The 17526-nt window shown below is 37.3% G+C and overlaps 1 protein-coding gene across 1 annotated transcript in view; it reads left to right on the top strand.

Moving 5' to 3' along the window:
• Positions 1-16726, top strand: part of LOC140779527 (uncharacterized) — a 33723-nt gene extending 16997 nt beyond the window's left edge. The window contains exons 6-14 of the mRNA XM_073124664.1: positions 890-1069; positions 2375-2535; positions 4639-4915; positions 9890-10104; positions 10195-10293; positions 10388-10905; positions 11011-11768; positions 14275-14473; positions 16279-16726. Coding sequence (XP_072980765.1) covers positions 890-1069; positions 2375-2535; positions 4639-4915; positions 9890-10104; positions 10195-10293; positions 10388-10905; positions 11011-11768; positions 14275-14473; positions 16279-16428 — 2557 coding nt within the window. The 3' untranslated portion in view covers positions 16429-16726. The remainder of the gene's footprint in view (positions 1-889; positions 1070-2374; positions 2536-4638; positions 4916-9889; positions 10105-10194; positions 10294-10387; positions 10906-11010; positions 11769-14274; positions 14474-16278) is intronic.
• Positions 16727-17526: the final 800 nt, after the last annotated feature.

Genomic DNA, 17526 nt, shown 5'->3' with positions numbered 1-17526 from the left:
TAATCTTAAATATGTCTTTTGTTTTACACTTTAAAAACCAATTTTTGGGTCTACACACGATAGATCTAGCTTAAGAGTTGTTCTACATAGATTGAGTATTTTGGTGCTAGGTCTATGAAAAATAGTAAAATATCCTTCAAAACATAGGAATCAAAGGTGAATTTTGAATTCTCCCAAATTTTGCCCTAATTGTAAAGTTCTAAAATTAATATGTCAAATTTATTCAAGTTGGATCAGAACTGGTGTAGTGACTCTAATATAGGCACTATTACATATATTAGAACATAAAATACATATAAGAATTATAAAAAACGTATTAGAGGCGTGCCAGTGCCAGTGGCACACTAGGGCATGTTGACAGGGGCACGTGTCCTTGGCATGACAATCAAAGATCTTGGTTATTAATCTCACTTACTAGTGTGGCTTCTTGCACTTACAAATGGGAGTTATTGAGGAGGAATGTCCTAATCGGAGGTTCGCTATTGAACATAATGTCCTTTCCAAAATTCAATTGCATTTTGAATTGAGTAAACCAAATGGCTCTTACTCCTGCTGGGTTTTATGAAAGATGCCTGCATACCCTATATGTCCCTCATTGGGTTGTTGATATTAACTCAAAACAATTTGAATAACAGGTTGTTGATATTAACTCAAACAGCTTTAGTTATTCTGAAGGCCAATTGAATCTATTCCTAGTTTCCTACAATTGTCATCTCCATATCTGTTGATATTGGCTGGTTGATAGAGGCTTTAAGTGTCTTTATTAATTACTAAATAATAACTGCAGTCCATTTTTTATTTCATTTTTTGTGAATTTACGTTTTGAGGAACTTCTATATTATGGAGTAAGTTCGCTTTTATAAATTATAATTAATTGATTTTGTGACAGGTTACTGATGCTATGCTTGCTTGAGAATGAAGGAATACGCCATATTGTTGGGGAATTTGGAGTTCTTAATGATGGCATTTTCAAGCCAGATAAGACAACGTTAATTTCTAGTGTGGCACGGTTGCTTGCATCAATTCCAGATAAAGCTAGCCTCAAAGCCTCATCTGCACTTTCGTCTTAGTATCCTTTTATTCCTTCTGTTTGGAGACTTTGTATATGTAACTTCATCTACAGTTTATACATTAGCTTTTACCTTTTATTTTTTTCTTTCAAGTGAGAATACCAGCTAAAACTTTCATGAAAAACAGGTTTAATTACTACAAAAATCAGGAAAAGAGGAATATAGAAATACTAAAGGAAAAATTAATTGGGTTGAGAGATTTCCACATCCTCTAGGGTCGGAGATAAATCTCTCACGAATCCTGATTCCTATAAATGCCTCCTCCTTGAAGATTCTATTGTTTCCTTTTTATTTCACAATTTCCATGATATAACCACTAGCAGCATACCCCAACAATATTTCAATGTTCTTGCAGAATATTTCTAGACTGCCACTTGCAAACATTCCTGGCCAACCACTGATGCCCAGCCGACCTTCAAATGAAATTGCATTTTGATGTAACGACGGAATTTGAGAAATAAATGAAGCGCAGACTGTTCATGGCCATCAGAAACCAAGTGATGGAATAAATACTAGAGTGAAACTGGCTCACTTTATAATTAGACTTTCCACTATATATCTTGTACTTATTGTTGTTAAGCTTTCCACCATGACTCTTTTTTTTTTCTTTTCCTTTACTTTTGCACTTGATTTTATTAGGAAGAATTACTATGACCCTAAACAAATTTCTTTGGACCTACTGATTAAGGCTCTATATTAAGTTTGTGTACACGTTTGATTTGTGATTCTGTTGCTTTTCTCTGGAAGATAATGTCTTTTATCACCAAGCTCCATTTTAGCTAAAAGCAATCCTATAGAAGCAGGAGTGGATGTGTTGAGTGCTCATCGTTGGTTTTGAACTGCAATTATTTGATATATCCGTCTTACATATAACCATGTGACTGTACATTTAAGAAGGCATAAAGTCAGAGATAAAAGAAAATGGTCTTATAATGATGTCTTTTTTTTTTAAGCTCCTCATTTTGTGACAATTTGATATAGAATTTCAGAAATTTAATCCTGAGATCAATGACCTAACTACATGCAATGTGACATTAGTGCAGAAATTGTGTTGAGTTGTGCTGTCATGCCGATTGGATGACGAAATGATTGTCTCATTTTTATCAAGTAGTGTTGTCGTAAGGAAGTGGAAAAAACAATCAAATTTGTTTCAATAAGTCAATCTTTATCTGCATAGAGTTCTGCCCTTTGTTCAATCTCCTGGTCCTTTTGTTTGAAGTAGTCTGGTCTCACTTTAATTTTCTTTCTGAATTTGTTTTACCATTTTCTGTTTTAAATGCTAAAGCCTTGACCAAAACACCAAGCTTGTTCTTTCAGCAAGTTTCGGTTCAACTTCTGGTAGGAGCAGAAGAAAGAGCTGCAGAGTTAGTTAGAAGAAAAGATGCCACGAACCAAGATGTCCTTGATTCTGCATTCCTGTTTGTAGGGGAAACAATTTCTCGTGTTTGCCGTCGTGGATCTGCTGGTAACAATCAATCCTTAAAGATAAAATAGTCCTACAATGGTGATCTTCTTACAATCACGCAAGTATTATTTAGTTAACTATTGAAGTAAAGAAAGTAAATGGAGGCACAATTTCAGTTAGAACTGCGAGGTTGATTAGAGGCACATCCTTTTTAATGATTTATTTATCTTCTAAATAATAGTTGATAGATGAAGATAATTGTTAGCCTTGACATCAACCATACATGAACTTCCCACTCCCATTTGAATAAAATCAAATTACATATCTGTTTTCAAAATCCAGTATGTACTCCATTCTTTCAAATAATGAGGACTAAAATCTGATTTAATCTGAGGTTACTAATCCCTTGTTAATTGCTATTGCCTTAAGTATGTCCTTGTTTTGACATAATATATTGGTGAATAATAAAAAAGTCATCACTTTGTACTTATGGGAGGTGATTGCTTTAATCCTAATTTGGTCAGGGCTAGGCCTACACCAAGAGCTTAACTTTCATTTGTCATTTGGTTCGGAAAGTAAGAGGATTTAACCAACTCAAGCTATTTGATCTATTAGCTTATTAGCCATTCATATACATTGATTTCTAAGCAATATTTGAGGTCTGCTTAAACCAAAACATTTGAATGAAAACTATCTAGTTTTGGTCGAAATACATTGGTTGACTTTTTATTTTTGGGTACTCCGGATTATTATGAAGCTGTTTGATCAAAAACTGATCCCTATGGTTGAAATTATATATCCTATAATATAGTCCTTATGCACACAAGTGATGGAAAGTATAGAAAGTCTTTGGAATATTATTTTGGTGCACCTCCAATTGCGGGTCCCCTTTGTGTAATTTCGGTTCCTGCCTTTGAGCTTGCTTGCAGAATCAGAAGGCTGGCATGTGTATGGCTGGCTGCGAGAGCAGGTAAAGCACTATTTCAGTGTGGGCTGCGAGAGCAGTTCTAAATTGAGGCAAACTCTGAATTTTAGATATGATCCCAAAATGACAGGGGTCAAGGTCAGGGTAGTGAGATGATGGGGGATAAGCTTCATTGATAACCAACCTTTCATTGATTCATTTTTTATAAGTTTTATTTTCTGAATTGCTGATGACAATGAAAATGTGAAATTTTTGAGTAATCTACTTCCCTGAAGAATTTTATTAATTAAATACTTTCTAATTCATAAGGGTCAGGGATTATTTGTCTAAATATAATTCTATTCTATCTTTTAGGTCAACAGTTTTGGAAGCTTCAGTCATGTTGGTTTGCACTGATGACCAGCTTTGGCTTGTTTGGATAATTTTTTAAGACCAAGATTTAAAATGATAACCAGCTTTGATTTGTTTAGTAAGTTTTTGTCAGCTCAGCTAGTTTTGAATCTTTTAATTGAAGCTTAAAGGATAGGCCCAGTATCATAGAAGGAAAATGTATGGTTATCAGTAGATCCTGGAAAGCTTTTGATTGGCATTTTTCTATATGCAAAGGGAAGTATTAAGATAAGATGTATGACGAAGTGTGTACTTACATATATGTGTGAAATTAACGGAGCAAAATTTCTCTTTTACCTAAAGTATAAATAAAAATCCATATAGCAAGATCATAAGAAATTTATTAGCTGTATTGCATAATTGCTAATATCTGATGATGTGTAATAACATATAGCATTTAAGAATGGGAAGAAGCTGAGGTTATTAACTGAATAACTCATATAATTACTTTCTAACTTTTTAGTATTATATAATGATTTTTGTCTTGAAAGCAATTACTTTTTAGAAACACTCAAAAACATTATGTTGATGTATGATGTGAAGTCTATCTCAATTCTAGTTTTCTTCATGTTATTCTTTTTCTAGTGTCTTCAGTATCTTTTTAGGTGAAATCTGAAACAGGAACCTGGCGCTGCCATTTTGAGCCGTCTTTGTTTTCCTAAATTTTCTCTACCTTGATAGAATAGGATCCAACTTTTGTGTATAAGTGAAATTTTGGGCTGGACTACATTAATATTTTTATCACTTTGAGCTTGCATTTATGCATTCTCTATGCATTGATTTTGTAATATACTCACACAATACCTCATGGCTTGCTCTTTTCTCATTCTATTGTTTTTTTTTTTCAGACGTTCTGGTATCGGAAATTATTTCACGGATTGTTAGTCATGTTCGGAGATACTTATCTTCAGATGCCAATCCTCTTGTTACTGAAATGGTAGAATCCTCTTCCAACTCTCACTTTTGGTTGAATATGATTGAAGCAATCAGAGATCAATATGCTATTGAAAGATTGTCTGAGGAGATGCTGTGTCAGCTATCATCTAAAAACATAAGTGATATAGAAGCTTATTGGATTCTGTGGATGTTGTTTAATAGGAGTTGTAAGTGCAGAACTGACATGAGGTGAGATTACTTATTAATTGTCATATGCTAACTAACAGTGGTAGTATTTTGATCTCGCTCTCTTTTCCTCAGTCCGTTTTGGTTGATTTGTACTTCCAGACTTGATATATGATGGAAAATATAAAATTTTTACATTATTATGTTTCATAGTTTGTGGACAGTTTATTTAAGTGTAACAAGTTGTGCTTAGTGTATATGCTTGACCGGTAGATGATGCCAATTGCCCTACATCATTGATGATCTATAGGTCAAACTGTTTGGTAAACAAATATCACTTGTTATTTGATTTTTGAACTGTGAAGCTGAATGTTTTCTCTATTGCCTTCTATATATTGTTTTTCTTTGCTGGTCCTGAGTACTGACTTTTGTATCCGTATATTATATGTATTTGCAAGTTCCTCAAGTGACTGATTGACAACAGCATATTCACATGCTTATGCTTGGTGTTTTGGTTGATATAAAAGTTTATTATTCTTTGAGCACTAATCAATAAGTATTTTTCTTTTAGGTACTACTGGTGGACTTGATAAGTAACTTCACTATCTTGATACTGTAGTTTATAATTTATAATGTGCAGTGATGATTTTGAGGCAACGGTGTGAGAAATTTTAGAATAATAGAATGCTCATTGTCTGGTTGGATTTATTTGACTGCTTCAATATGGAAATGCATTGGCACATGTATGATTATACAACATATACAAACATGAATGGTATCAGAATATATGGAAGTATTCTGTATTCTGTGTGTGGAACAGCCAAACTACCAAACTGGTTAACTACCATTTCTTTTGTTTATTTTAAAAGAAAGATTTTAGCACAACTCTGATTGTTCAGAAAGGCATATTCATTGACAAGGAAAAGTTCTATTGTAGAGCTGGGTTTTTTCCTTATAGACTCCTAATGCTCTACTTCCCTCTTCACTCTTCCGCTAACTGTTGGACTCTACTTGCAGCCCTTCACTGACACAACCCCCAACTACTGACCAGATTGATTTCTTTCATACTATGATCTTTTCACATCCCTCAAGTCCATTTATTAATTTGTCTCTACTTTGATGTCCTTATGAGTTTCGTGAATTATTATCAACCTGCAACTTATCTTTCTGTTTTTCTATGTTGATTTTTGTTCCATCATGTACATTGTTTCTCTTGCCCTTGTACACTTTGGCTGTCCCTCTCTCTCTGTTCTGCAAAGTCCCCAATTTCCTTTAATTCTTCTCAGTGAACTTCTGTTGAACATGTTTCTTCTTGCATTTTGACATTGGAATCTTTAAGTTTGTAGTCATAAATCATAATACCCAACTAATTTTGTGAAGAAAAGTGACAGATTAACCAACCAACAAAACTACATCTTATGGATAACATATTGTGCTTTCATTTGAACATATACATCTAGGCTGCTCAATTAGAGGATGCCAACCTCAAGAAGATCTTGGAAGGATTAGAAAAAGGAGAAGTTCCTGGCTATTCGAGATCAGATGAAGGACTAGTCAAGTACCATAATCGAGTCTGCGTCCCAACTAGTGAAGAGTTAAAGAATGAAATTATGTCAGAGGCTCACAGTTCAGGATTCAGTATCCACCCAGGCAGTACAAAAATGTATAGAGATTTGCGAGAAAACTTCTGGTGGAATGGCATGAAAAAGGACATAGCAAACTTTGTGGCCAGATGTCTCACTTGTCAGCAAGTCAAAGTTGAGCACCAAAAGCCTGCAGGGATGTTACAGCCTTTGCCTTTATCAGAATGGAAGTGGGAGGATGTGACTATGGACTTTATCTCGGGACTCCCCCGCACTGGATCGAATCATGATGCAATTTGGGTGATCGTGGACAGACTTACTAAGTCTGCTCACTTCTTGGCCATTCGTATGACTTACTCTTTAGATCGTCTTGCACAGCTTTATATTAGAGAGATTATTCGACTCCATGGCGCACCTTTGTCTATCGTATCTGATCGAGACCCTCGTTTTGTTTCTAAATTCTGGCGGAGCCTTTATTCAGCTATGGGCACACGTTTGAGATTCAGTTCAGCTTATCACCCGCAAACTGATGGACAATCCGAGAGGACTATTCAAACCCTTGAGGATATGTTGCGAGCATGTTCTTTGGAATGGAAAGGAAATTGGGATGATCATCTTCCACTCATGGAGTTCTCATATAATAATAGCTACCATTCGAGTTTGGGGTTAGCACCTTACGAGGCGTTGTATGGTAGGAGATGTAGATCTCCACTTTGTTGGTTTGAGGTTGGTGAAAAACAGTTATTGAGACTTGATATAGTACATGATGCCACGCAGAAAATTGTTAAAATCAAGGAAAAGCTTGCAGCTCAAAGTCGTCAAAAGAGCTATGCTGATAACCGGAGAAGAAACCTTGAGTTTCAAGTGGGTGACATGGTTTTCCTAAAGGTGTCACCTTGGAAAGGATTGATCAGGTTTGGTAAGAAAGGCAAGTTAAGTCCTCGCTTTATTGGACCTTTTGAGGTGTTAGGGCGCATTGGAGAGGTGGCATACCAGATAGCACTACCACCTAGGTTATCTAAAGTGCATAATGTCTTCCATGTATCTATGTTGAGAAAGTATGTGCCCAGTGCAGATCATGTGATCGACTTCGAGCCTTTGGAGATCCGAGAAAATCTATCTTATGAGGAGCAACCTGTGGAAATTCTAGAGACTCAGCAAAGAACTCTTCGCAATAGGAGGGTGCACGTGCTCTGCACGTGCAGCCCCTCCCCTCTCCCTCTCCAGCACGCAGCTGATTTGGGGGGATTTCATCTAATCCGAATTGGATTAGATTTAATCCTCTCCTAATCTATAATTAGCCCTAATCCTCTCTCTCTGGAACCCTAAGCCCTCTTTTCTCTCTCTCTCTCTCTCTCTCTCCCTCTTTTCTTCCTCCTTCACCGACGGAGTCGTCACCGTGGAATCGGCCAGCCGGAGCATCGCCGGAGCCAGCAGAGACCACCACACGACTCCCCCGTAAGCCCTCTTCCACCCCTCTAATTTAATTAAAGATTAGATTAGGTAAACCGAAATACCTAATTTGGGGATTTTCTGCCTCGTCGGCAAATCTGGCCGGTCGGCGGCTTCGAGTCGCAGCCGCTACCTCTGGAAGCGCCTTGCCGTTGGCCTCGTGCCGTGGGCAGTCACCGTTGGAGCCCTCGTGGCTCCGGTCGCCGTCGGTCATGGGATCGACCGTCGTTCGCGGTTTCTCCTCCACCTCGCGAGGACGGCGGCACCGTATGGGTGTTGAGAAGCCAGGGGTGCGGCCGGCGAACCTTCGCCGTGGCGGTCGCCGGCGTCTTCCTCTTTCTCTTCTTCCTTCTCTCTCTTTTCCTCTCTTTTTCTCTCTCTCTCTTCGGTTTGGGGAAGACAGACTCGGGTTGCCCGAGTCTGATCTTCCCCCTTTTAGTGATGGATTCGGGTCGGGTTGGATCCGAATCCAAGGAACCCGACCCGGTTCCATTATCTAATTGGATTGGGCCTTGGCCAAATCCATTTAAGAATTTATTTGGGTGGGCTGCGGGCCAACTGCAGCCCAGCCCAATTGATTTGGGCTTATTTTAGCCCAAATTAATTATTCTAAGGTAAAATTGTATAAACTTTCTTTTAATAATTGTTTTAATTAAAAATGTTATTGTTATTTATTATTTAAGGTGGTGATTTTTAGTACGTGGGCTAGAGATTTGAGATTTTGGTTGTCTTGCCTAGACTCAGGTGAGTGGGTTCACTCACGTATTTATTTTATTGTATTTCGTATTTTTGTCAGACCATGTAAATTTTCTGTGTGCAAATTATTTATTTCACCCACATGTGTAAAAATTAAATTGTTGCAATTTCTGTGTGCAAGTCTATTTATTTCATCCGTACATGCGAAAATTTAATTGTTTTATTTTCTGTGTGCATTTAATTATTATATTCAGTGCATCACCATATTTCGTGCTAATATTGAAATTTATGAAAAGAAAAATGAGACTAATATTGATATGACTTAGAGAACAGTCTCGGTATAAATCGTTTGCGATTTTCTGTGGTGACTCAAGTCTATCTGGAAGTCCAGGGGAAAGTCTTAAATTAGATCACTGCGATGACTTCCTTAGGTGACTCTGGTAGGGTTAGGGAACAGTCCTAGGAAAAATTCCTAGGTGACTCTAACTTCTCTCAACGGTTAGAGGAAAAGACAGAGTGTGTTGATCACAGGGTGATACCCTCTGATGACCCTAACCGGATCAGCTATGAAGAAAAGTCCCGAGCGTCATCTCGAGGTGACTTCTAGTTGATGTGGATCCACAGGGTTTAGACCCATTGAGACATATGACAGTATAAATATCAAAAAGATGTAATATATTGGAAAACGTGCAAGGTTACAAGTTGTGACATTTCTCTATTGTTACTATTGTTATTATGTAGAGAGCATGCCTATTGCATATTATGATGGATATTGTTGCTTTTAGTTAATTTATTCAGCATTAATATGTTTTAAAATTTATTTGGTTCAAGTGGATTCCACTCACTGAGCTATATTTGTTGGCTCACGAGTTCTATTGTTTTGTATTTGTTTATTTATTTCAGGTAATAGTCAGCGGGGCGACTGAGCGTGATGTACCCGGATTCCACCTCCACTTAGGATTCACCTATTTACCTTTCCGCTCTTTTAGATTTTGTGCTTTAGATTAGAAGATTTTATTTTATTTTATTTAGTTTTAGAGATTCAAAAACATTAACATTGTTTATTTTATTCCAATTGCCTTTAGTAATAAAATTTTAATAAAGCATATTCTCATTTTATTTATTTATCTCGTCATCGTATAGATAGAGAGTATTATTAAGGCTTCGTGCATCTCAAGCATATTGAGATGCATGGCCGGTCATGATTCCTATTTTGGGTCGTGACAAACAATGCAATAATTTTTTCCTTCTCTTTGTGATGATATTTATTAATTTTCTTATCCAGTTATGTATATGCTTATTTCAGGGCAATGTTTGTGGACAAATTTTTACTTTGGAAAATATTTCCCTTATGCTGCTTGAGGTGGATCCTTCAGTTTTCTGTTTTTGAATGCCCACCAAATAAAGATCTGCAAACGGATGAGCGAAAGACACCACATTTCTTAAATACCATGCAGCATCTAGTTAGCATTTGGTCCAGAAGGGAGTTTGTTCAATCATCTTCCATGGAGCAACAAGCTTGTATCCTTTGTGAAATTAATGTATGGATTGGACTAATTTTTTACAAGTTGCATTATCCATCAATATTAGTGTTCCTTAAGTGGCACTCAGATGTGACTGCAGCTATTGGTTTATGTCTACAAAAAATGTCCAAGGCAGAGCTAGAAACAACAAAAGATGTTCTACATTCTATTCTTCAAGGAGTTAGCTGTATGCTCTTTCCACAATTAGTAAACTGTGGTTAATTTTATTCCAAAACTCTTTTTCTTTTAATGTTTCCAAGTTTGTTGCTTGCTCTTTGTAGGCAGGTTAGAGAGCCCAATTGATTTAGTTCGGAAAATGGCTAGCTCTATTGCACTAGAGTTTTCGAAAGTTGTCGATCCGAAAAATCCTCTCTTCCTCGATGACTGTTGTGAGACAATTGATTGGGAATTTGGGATTTTACCTCGGAGAAAGGAGATAGAAGCTGCTTCAAATAACAATGAAGCAAGGAAGGAATCAAACTTTTATTTTCATGAGGAAAAGAAAACTACATCTGAGGAGAAAAGAAAGAAGGGTGCCAAGCTTAGAAGTGCACAAAATGATGACATCATTTTGGACCCCAAGTTGGTGAAGTCTGATGAGATTAGTGATGCTGTTGCAGTAAATGGTGGACACTTGTCTGATGAAGATGGTGGCTACGAAAGCAATAATTCCGAAACTTCAAGTGATTCATCATTGAAGCCATATGATCTCTCAGATGATGGTACAGATTTGCAAAGGAAATTCTCTCAGCTGGGTGATATTGTTGCTGCATTGCGAAAACCTGATGACCCAGATGGTGTAAGTTTCTATTCATATTATTGGTCATTTGTATATCATGAAGCAAGAACCATTGGGTAGGTCCTGCGACTTCAGCCCAATTTTTTTTCATCTTCCTTTGTATAGGTTGAAAAAGCACTTGATGCTGCTGAAAAACTTGTGAGAGCGTCACCTGATGAACTCCGTCACAGTTCCGGTGATCTTGTTAAAGCATTATTGCATGTTCGCTGCTCAGACTTGGCAATCGAAGGAGAAGAAGATTCTGCTGAAGACAAGAGGCAAAAGGCACTTGTCTCTTTGCTTGTTACCTGTCCTTTTGAATCTTTGGACGTTTTAACCAAATTGCTTTATTCATCAAATGTGGATGTCAGTCAGCGCATTCTGATAATTGATGTAATGACTGAGGCAGCACAAGAGCTTGCTGAGACCAAAATCATAAGAAGAGAACAGAAGCACGGGAACTTGATATCTACTGTTTCTCAACCTTGGTTTATTCCTAGTAGCAGAGGCCCCCCTGGAGCAGGCCCTTGGAAGGAAGTCTCAGAACCGGGAACAATTTTAGGCTGGTCACAAAGATATGAAAGAGAGATTCCTTCTCGACGAGGTCAGATAAAATCAGGAAAATCACGTAGATGGAGTCTTGGAAAAGCAAAAGATTTGAAAGTAGAGTGGTCAAAAAATAGATTTCCTTTGTATGCTGCTGCTTTTATGCTTCCAGCCATGCAAGGATTCGACAAAAGAAAACATGGAGTAGACCTTCTTAATAGGGACTTCATTGTTCTTGGAAAATTAATCTACATGCTCGGTGTCTGTATGAAGTGCACTACTATGCATCCAGAAGCCTCAGCCTTGGCCCCTGCCCTTCTTGATATGATAAGAGCTAGGTATTACTGAACTTCAAATTAAAATGTGCATAAAGTTTTTCTCATGTTTCCATGAAGAAGATAATACATGGCCTCAAACTAGAGGATTCTCGTAAAAATGCAGAAGAAACAGGCTTCATCTAACCAGATTAATATTGCATCTTAAGTAGTGACAATCCTAACTTTGTGTAGGTGGGTTGAAAATCAGGAGGTCCAAAACTCCTAATTCCCTCACTTACTGTAGAAAACTGAAGTGCTGATATTCTTTGGAATATTTATGTGAGCATTTATTATCCATTTCAGATTAGGCATCCCATGGGATCTCATTTTCTATCTTCATTTGAAGTTGTGAACTCCTCTTAATGCCTTTCTTAGAGAACAACCTTCAGGAAAAAAGAACTATTTTTAGTTTATGCTTATCACCTCCTACAGGGACATGGATGGTTACTACTCCAATCTCTAATACTGAGTTTTGTGGTTGTTAAAGAAGCCATTCTTATTAAGTTCTATCTCCCCTAGCTGCTTCCTTATCCACGATTATGAGGACCTCCTCACTCGCATTGATTTGCGGCTGGTGGGGTGGAAAACATTCTAACCTCACTTAGGTTGGTAGGCTCACGCTTTTATTAATTTTTGTGCTCAACACTATTCTTGTTCATCTTTTGTCGTCCTCCTGGACCCCCCTTGCTGTGTTAGATCGGATTACCAAGTTGGCTCGGAAATTCTTTTGGGCTAAAGGGACTAGCTAGCGTGTCCACCACCTCGTTAGTTGGTACGTGCTGGCTCGTCCCAAAATTTTTGGTGGCTTGGCCATTTGAGACATGTGCCTTATGTGCATCTCTTTGGTGGCTAAGCGTATTCTTCTTCTGCTCAATTGGAGCAATAGTTGCTGAGCTAGCCTTATCCTGGCTAAGTATAGTTATGCCCACCATTGGACAACCACTCTCAGGCCTAAGTATGCTTATAGTTGAAAGCTAGTCTTTAATGCCATTAGTCAGAATCCTGAAGAGTTTCGTAAAATTATCTATGATGGCAAGACTACCTCGGTGGTCTCTAACCCTTGGATCTCGTCTATCCCTCTCAATAAGTGGCCGACTTTTGTCAATATTAATAGTCTCTCTAACTATAACCGTGTGGCTATCCTGATCCACGACATGGCCTGGAATGAAAATATGATTACCCTCATGTTTGGCCCGGAGCTCTATGAGAAGATCCTAAACATCCATATCTCGCTCTGGGGCGGTGATGATTATTTAATTTGGGCGCCGAACCCCTTAGGCTTGGCTACAACCAAATCGGCTTATAGTTATCTTAAAAGTCTGAAGCCGGTTGGGGCTTGGCTCCGATAAGGATTGCCCTATCTGTGGTAGGAGGAAAAGTCAATTTATCACCTGCTCTTTTCGTGTTCGTTTGCCTAGGCCTTGTGGAGTGCGCTTAATGATTCCTGGCCAATTGAGCCGCCTGACCCAACTTGGGCGGTAGGGTCCTGGCTCATTGAGAGCACTTTGCTGTCTAGCTCTAATCGTGCTATGCTCTTTACGATCATAAGTGTCTTCCTTTGGAATATCTAAAACTACAGGGACAATCTTATATTTAATTCTATTAAAGAGTTACCAAATTTAATTTGGTAAAGAACTCTTTCGCTTTCTTATGAATATTATGAGAACCTAGCTCCTATATTGACAAAGTCTGCTCCTATCTGATTCATCCGTAAGAAACCACCTTCGCTTGAATTTCTCAAACTCGACACTGACGGCTCATACTCGGGTCCCAACGAGCTTGGTGGGGTGGGCTTTGTTCTGTGCTCCCCATTAGGCTCCCCGATAATAGCAGGCAGTCGTTGCAGCCATTACATTTCCTTGCTTGCCGCTAAAGCCTTTGTCCTTAAAAAGGCTTTGATCTGCGTCTGATTGCTCCAGATCTCCCATTTCCAAGTCAAGAGTGACTCTCAGCCTGTGGTCAACATCATAAAAGGGGTTCACCCAGCACCCTGGTCCATTTCCTCCATCATTGACGATTGCATATTTTTGTTATCTTTTTACCCATTCTTATATGTTTCTCATATCTATCGCGAAGCCAATTAGTCTTTGGATTGACTCGCTAACTCTGGTAGAAATATGGCCCTTGGGGTTACTTGGGAGGGGTCAAACCCTCCCTTGTTGGTTACTCTTTTGGCTACTGACATTAGCAGCACCCTTTGTAACCGTGGCAATTAATCAATAGATGTTCTTTTTTTTTTTAATAAAAAAAAAACAAGAAAGGCTCTAATAGTTTGGTCAAATGGGCCAATTTTCTAATCCAGATGGAAAGAAACAGTACTTATATCTATATATATATTTGAAAGGGCCACCTTGGCTGAAGTAGTCTTAAATCATCATGATAATTTCATTGAAGGAAATTGTTATCCCAACATGGGTCATGCAACAGCCCTGAAAGCGTTTAAAAATAGATTAGTCCATGCACGAGACATCAGTTGTGCGGTCATGTGTAATGACTAATTGTCTTATGGCCTTTATATTTTTGGCAGGGATGTTTCACATCATGTCGAAGCATATGTCAGAAGATCCGTCCTTTTCACTGCTTCATGCATACTAATAGCTCTACATCCATCTTATGTGGCATCTGCTCTGATTGAGGGTAATCAAGAAATTTCTGTTGGATTAGAATGGATACGCACATTGGCTCTTCATGTTGCTGAAACTGATTCTGATACAGAATGTGCATCGGTGAGTATTCTAAGAACTTGGTGAGGTATTCAGTCAATATTGATTTATATTCCTTCTGACAGGTTTTACATGTTTAAGGATGTTCTCATCATTAAGTAGATCATTCTTTAGTTGTAGTTAACCATCATATATCTGAGTCTTAACTCTTTACCTTGAAGTACAGCAGAGAATATGACCTAACAGCTAGGTAGCAAGGATACTTCTATACCTCAGCTGTATCTGTATCGAATACAATTGTAATTGAATATTTCATGGATACCTGTCAGCGACTTCGTTAAGTATTTGATTTTTGACCATAAAATAAAATTTAGATACAGTTCAAAATCTACAGATACTTAGATACTATTAGGATGCTTATAAGAGCTTCTTAGATAGTTGACAAACATAACTCAGGTTGAAGATTCCCTAGAAGATTCTTTTTGTGAGAAACTCAGAAAGGTTCACTCTCCATATTGTTTCATGGGGCATGGGTTATGAATTTGATGGAAATCAGGTCCATATTAGGATGTCATTCCACAATCAAACTAATGATGAACAAATCAAATTTCTCTTTCTTTTGATTTTAGTAACTAATAATTTGGTATAATTTGTTAGTTTTATTGGTGAATAGATTGAATGTGCTTGTGTATTCACTATCACATGTTATAATAGTGCTTTCTTAATTAAATAAAATTCCAACACACACATATATTTTATATACAAAGTCACTTTATATATATGTATATTACATATCTGAACTAAAACAAGATTTGTTATATCAATGTATCCATATCATGTAGTATCTGTATCCATATCCTTGCTTCATAGACTGTAGTATAACATTTTAGTTAGAAAGAAACAGCAAGAAGTTTAGTTGCTATTTTGACACTTGTTTGGCAGAATATATAGAGTATTACTTTTCAAATCCTATTGTTGGACTATTGACCTAATTTAAATATCTTTTTAACTAATTCAAAGGGGTTATTTGTTATTCTTTAATCTTTGGTTCTTTCTGGTGTAAATGCTGGAATATTGCTAGATTGAAAGCATTTATCTTCTTATATTTGGATTTTAGCAATAAATTAATGCTTTTAAGTTTTAACCTTTTTAGTGTCTTTGGTTGTATTTGCAAAATCTGTATGAGAAAGCTGTTAGGTTGGCCGTGTTTTCATCTCAAATTTCAAGTACTTATAGAAGTAAAATTATGGTTTGACTCGCTTAAAACAATTGGATAAGAGAGAAACTGTCTCTACTTTGCAGTTGTGGAAATTATCGTACAAGAAAGTTTAAGATGATATGATAGTGCACTCAAACTGCTTTGCGTGCTTGTGAAGATTGTTTCCTGATTTAAGTGAAATAAACAAGGATTAAAACGTAGTTTGATTCTAAGAAGGGAATATATGATAGCTTATTGCAATGTGAAAACACTACTTATCTAGTTATCTTTCCATTTCTCTCAAATCAAATTGAGGAAGTTTTTAGTATACCTGGTACCTTATAAGTTTTATGGGAGATAACCTTGCTGGCATAATGCTGATAATTGTATTATTTGCAAATGATTTATGAGTATATCAGGATTATTGTTCCCTGGTGCCATAATTACCTGTAAAGGTCTTCGGTTTCTCTACATTCTTGGAACTAGTTATTCTAGTTCACGTGATTATGTATCTATTCTGATCAATGGTATTGTCTCTTGATTTTGATGAACAGACACTATCCTGCCTTATAACTTAATGTGTTTGCACTGATATTGTTTCACTAATTCTTCATTTATTTTGTTGCAAGAAAATTTCACATATATAACCATTTCTTTTTATCTTTAATAGATGGCAATGACCTGTCTTCAGCTCCATGCTGAGATGGCCCTTCAGACATCACGTGCACTCGAAGCTGCAGACCAAGCCAAGGCGCAAACCCGGACCATCGCTCCGAAAATTGATAAGATTATAATACCATTCTCAAACATAAGATACTAACTGCAGATAATATGTACAGTTTGATATCTCACAAGTTGTAGTATACTTCCTTTCTTGTACCAGTTTGTTACCCAATCTGTAAAATGACTAGCAGAAGCTAATAGCTGTACAGATTGATCAATGAAGTATAATTACTCTTGAGACTGCCAGTGGCAAAACTGAAATGTTATATGTAAAGATGGTGACATCATTGTCTAAGGCTGCCAGTGGCTAATCATCTTTTCTATCTTGGCGTTGTTCATTTAACATTTTGATGAATGTTTATGGAAATATGAGAAGAACAGGACATGGGTATGAAGAGCCTGAATTCGCCGTGGAACCGAAAACTTACTGAGCACATCTCATGCAGATTTTCTATCAGATTTTAAGAATTTTTTTTGTCTTTGTGCCAGTGTTGATAGTTTAAGAGCATCTCCATATCTGAGACGCTGTTTACTCTTCCGAAATTGTGTATTCTAATTTGCAAGCCACCTACTCTGGGCCACTTTTGTTCGGGATGCACAACTTGGTTAAACTTGGATTCTCCTCTAACCTTTTCCTCCTGTCCTGCGAAAGTACCCTTTATTTTGTTGATTATATCTACACCTTTTGAATTATATTCAGTTTTTATTGTCACCTTCTGAATTCTTTTTGTTACAATTTCCTCTTTAAACTTTGAATTTATTTCATTCCCACCCCAAATACATCAATTTCAAATTAGTCCAACAATAATAGACACCCTTCCACCCACTCACCTATCTCTCACCCCAAATACATCAATAAAAGGGTTAAGTTGATTGAGGGTAATTATGTAATTTTACTATTTTAATCTATTTTTGTTCAAAAATGAGTAATGCGATATATTTAACAGGGGACTAATAATCATTAAGGTTAAGGTGTATTCCGTGGAAATTGAGTATAGCTCAGGGGTGTTGACGTAATTAACTCTTTTCTTTTCGCCACGCTATGGGCTTGGGCTGGCTAGGGCCGACCCAACTCGAGTCCACAAGCGAGTATTACACAGGATAGGCGCGATGTTGTCGGCCTCGAGCTCAGCCCGAGTTCGAACCCGGCCCGATCCAATGAGCACCTATTTCTTAATTTTTTTTTTCTTTTCTT

Source organism: Typha angustifolia, chromosome 1, assembly GCF_048772165.1.
Source record: "Typha angustifolia cultivar Huaian chromosome 1, ASM4877216v1, whole genome shotgun sequence".
Lineage (NCBI taxonomy): Eukaryota > Viridiplantae > Streptophyta > Magnoliopsida > Poales > Typhaceae > Typha > Typha angustifolia.
Note: the sequence above shows the minus strand (reverse complement) of the source record. Positions and strands in the feature narration are given on the sequence as shown.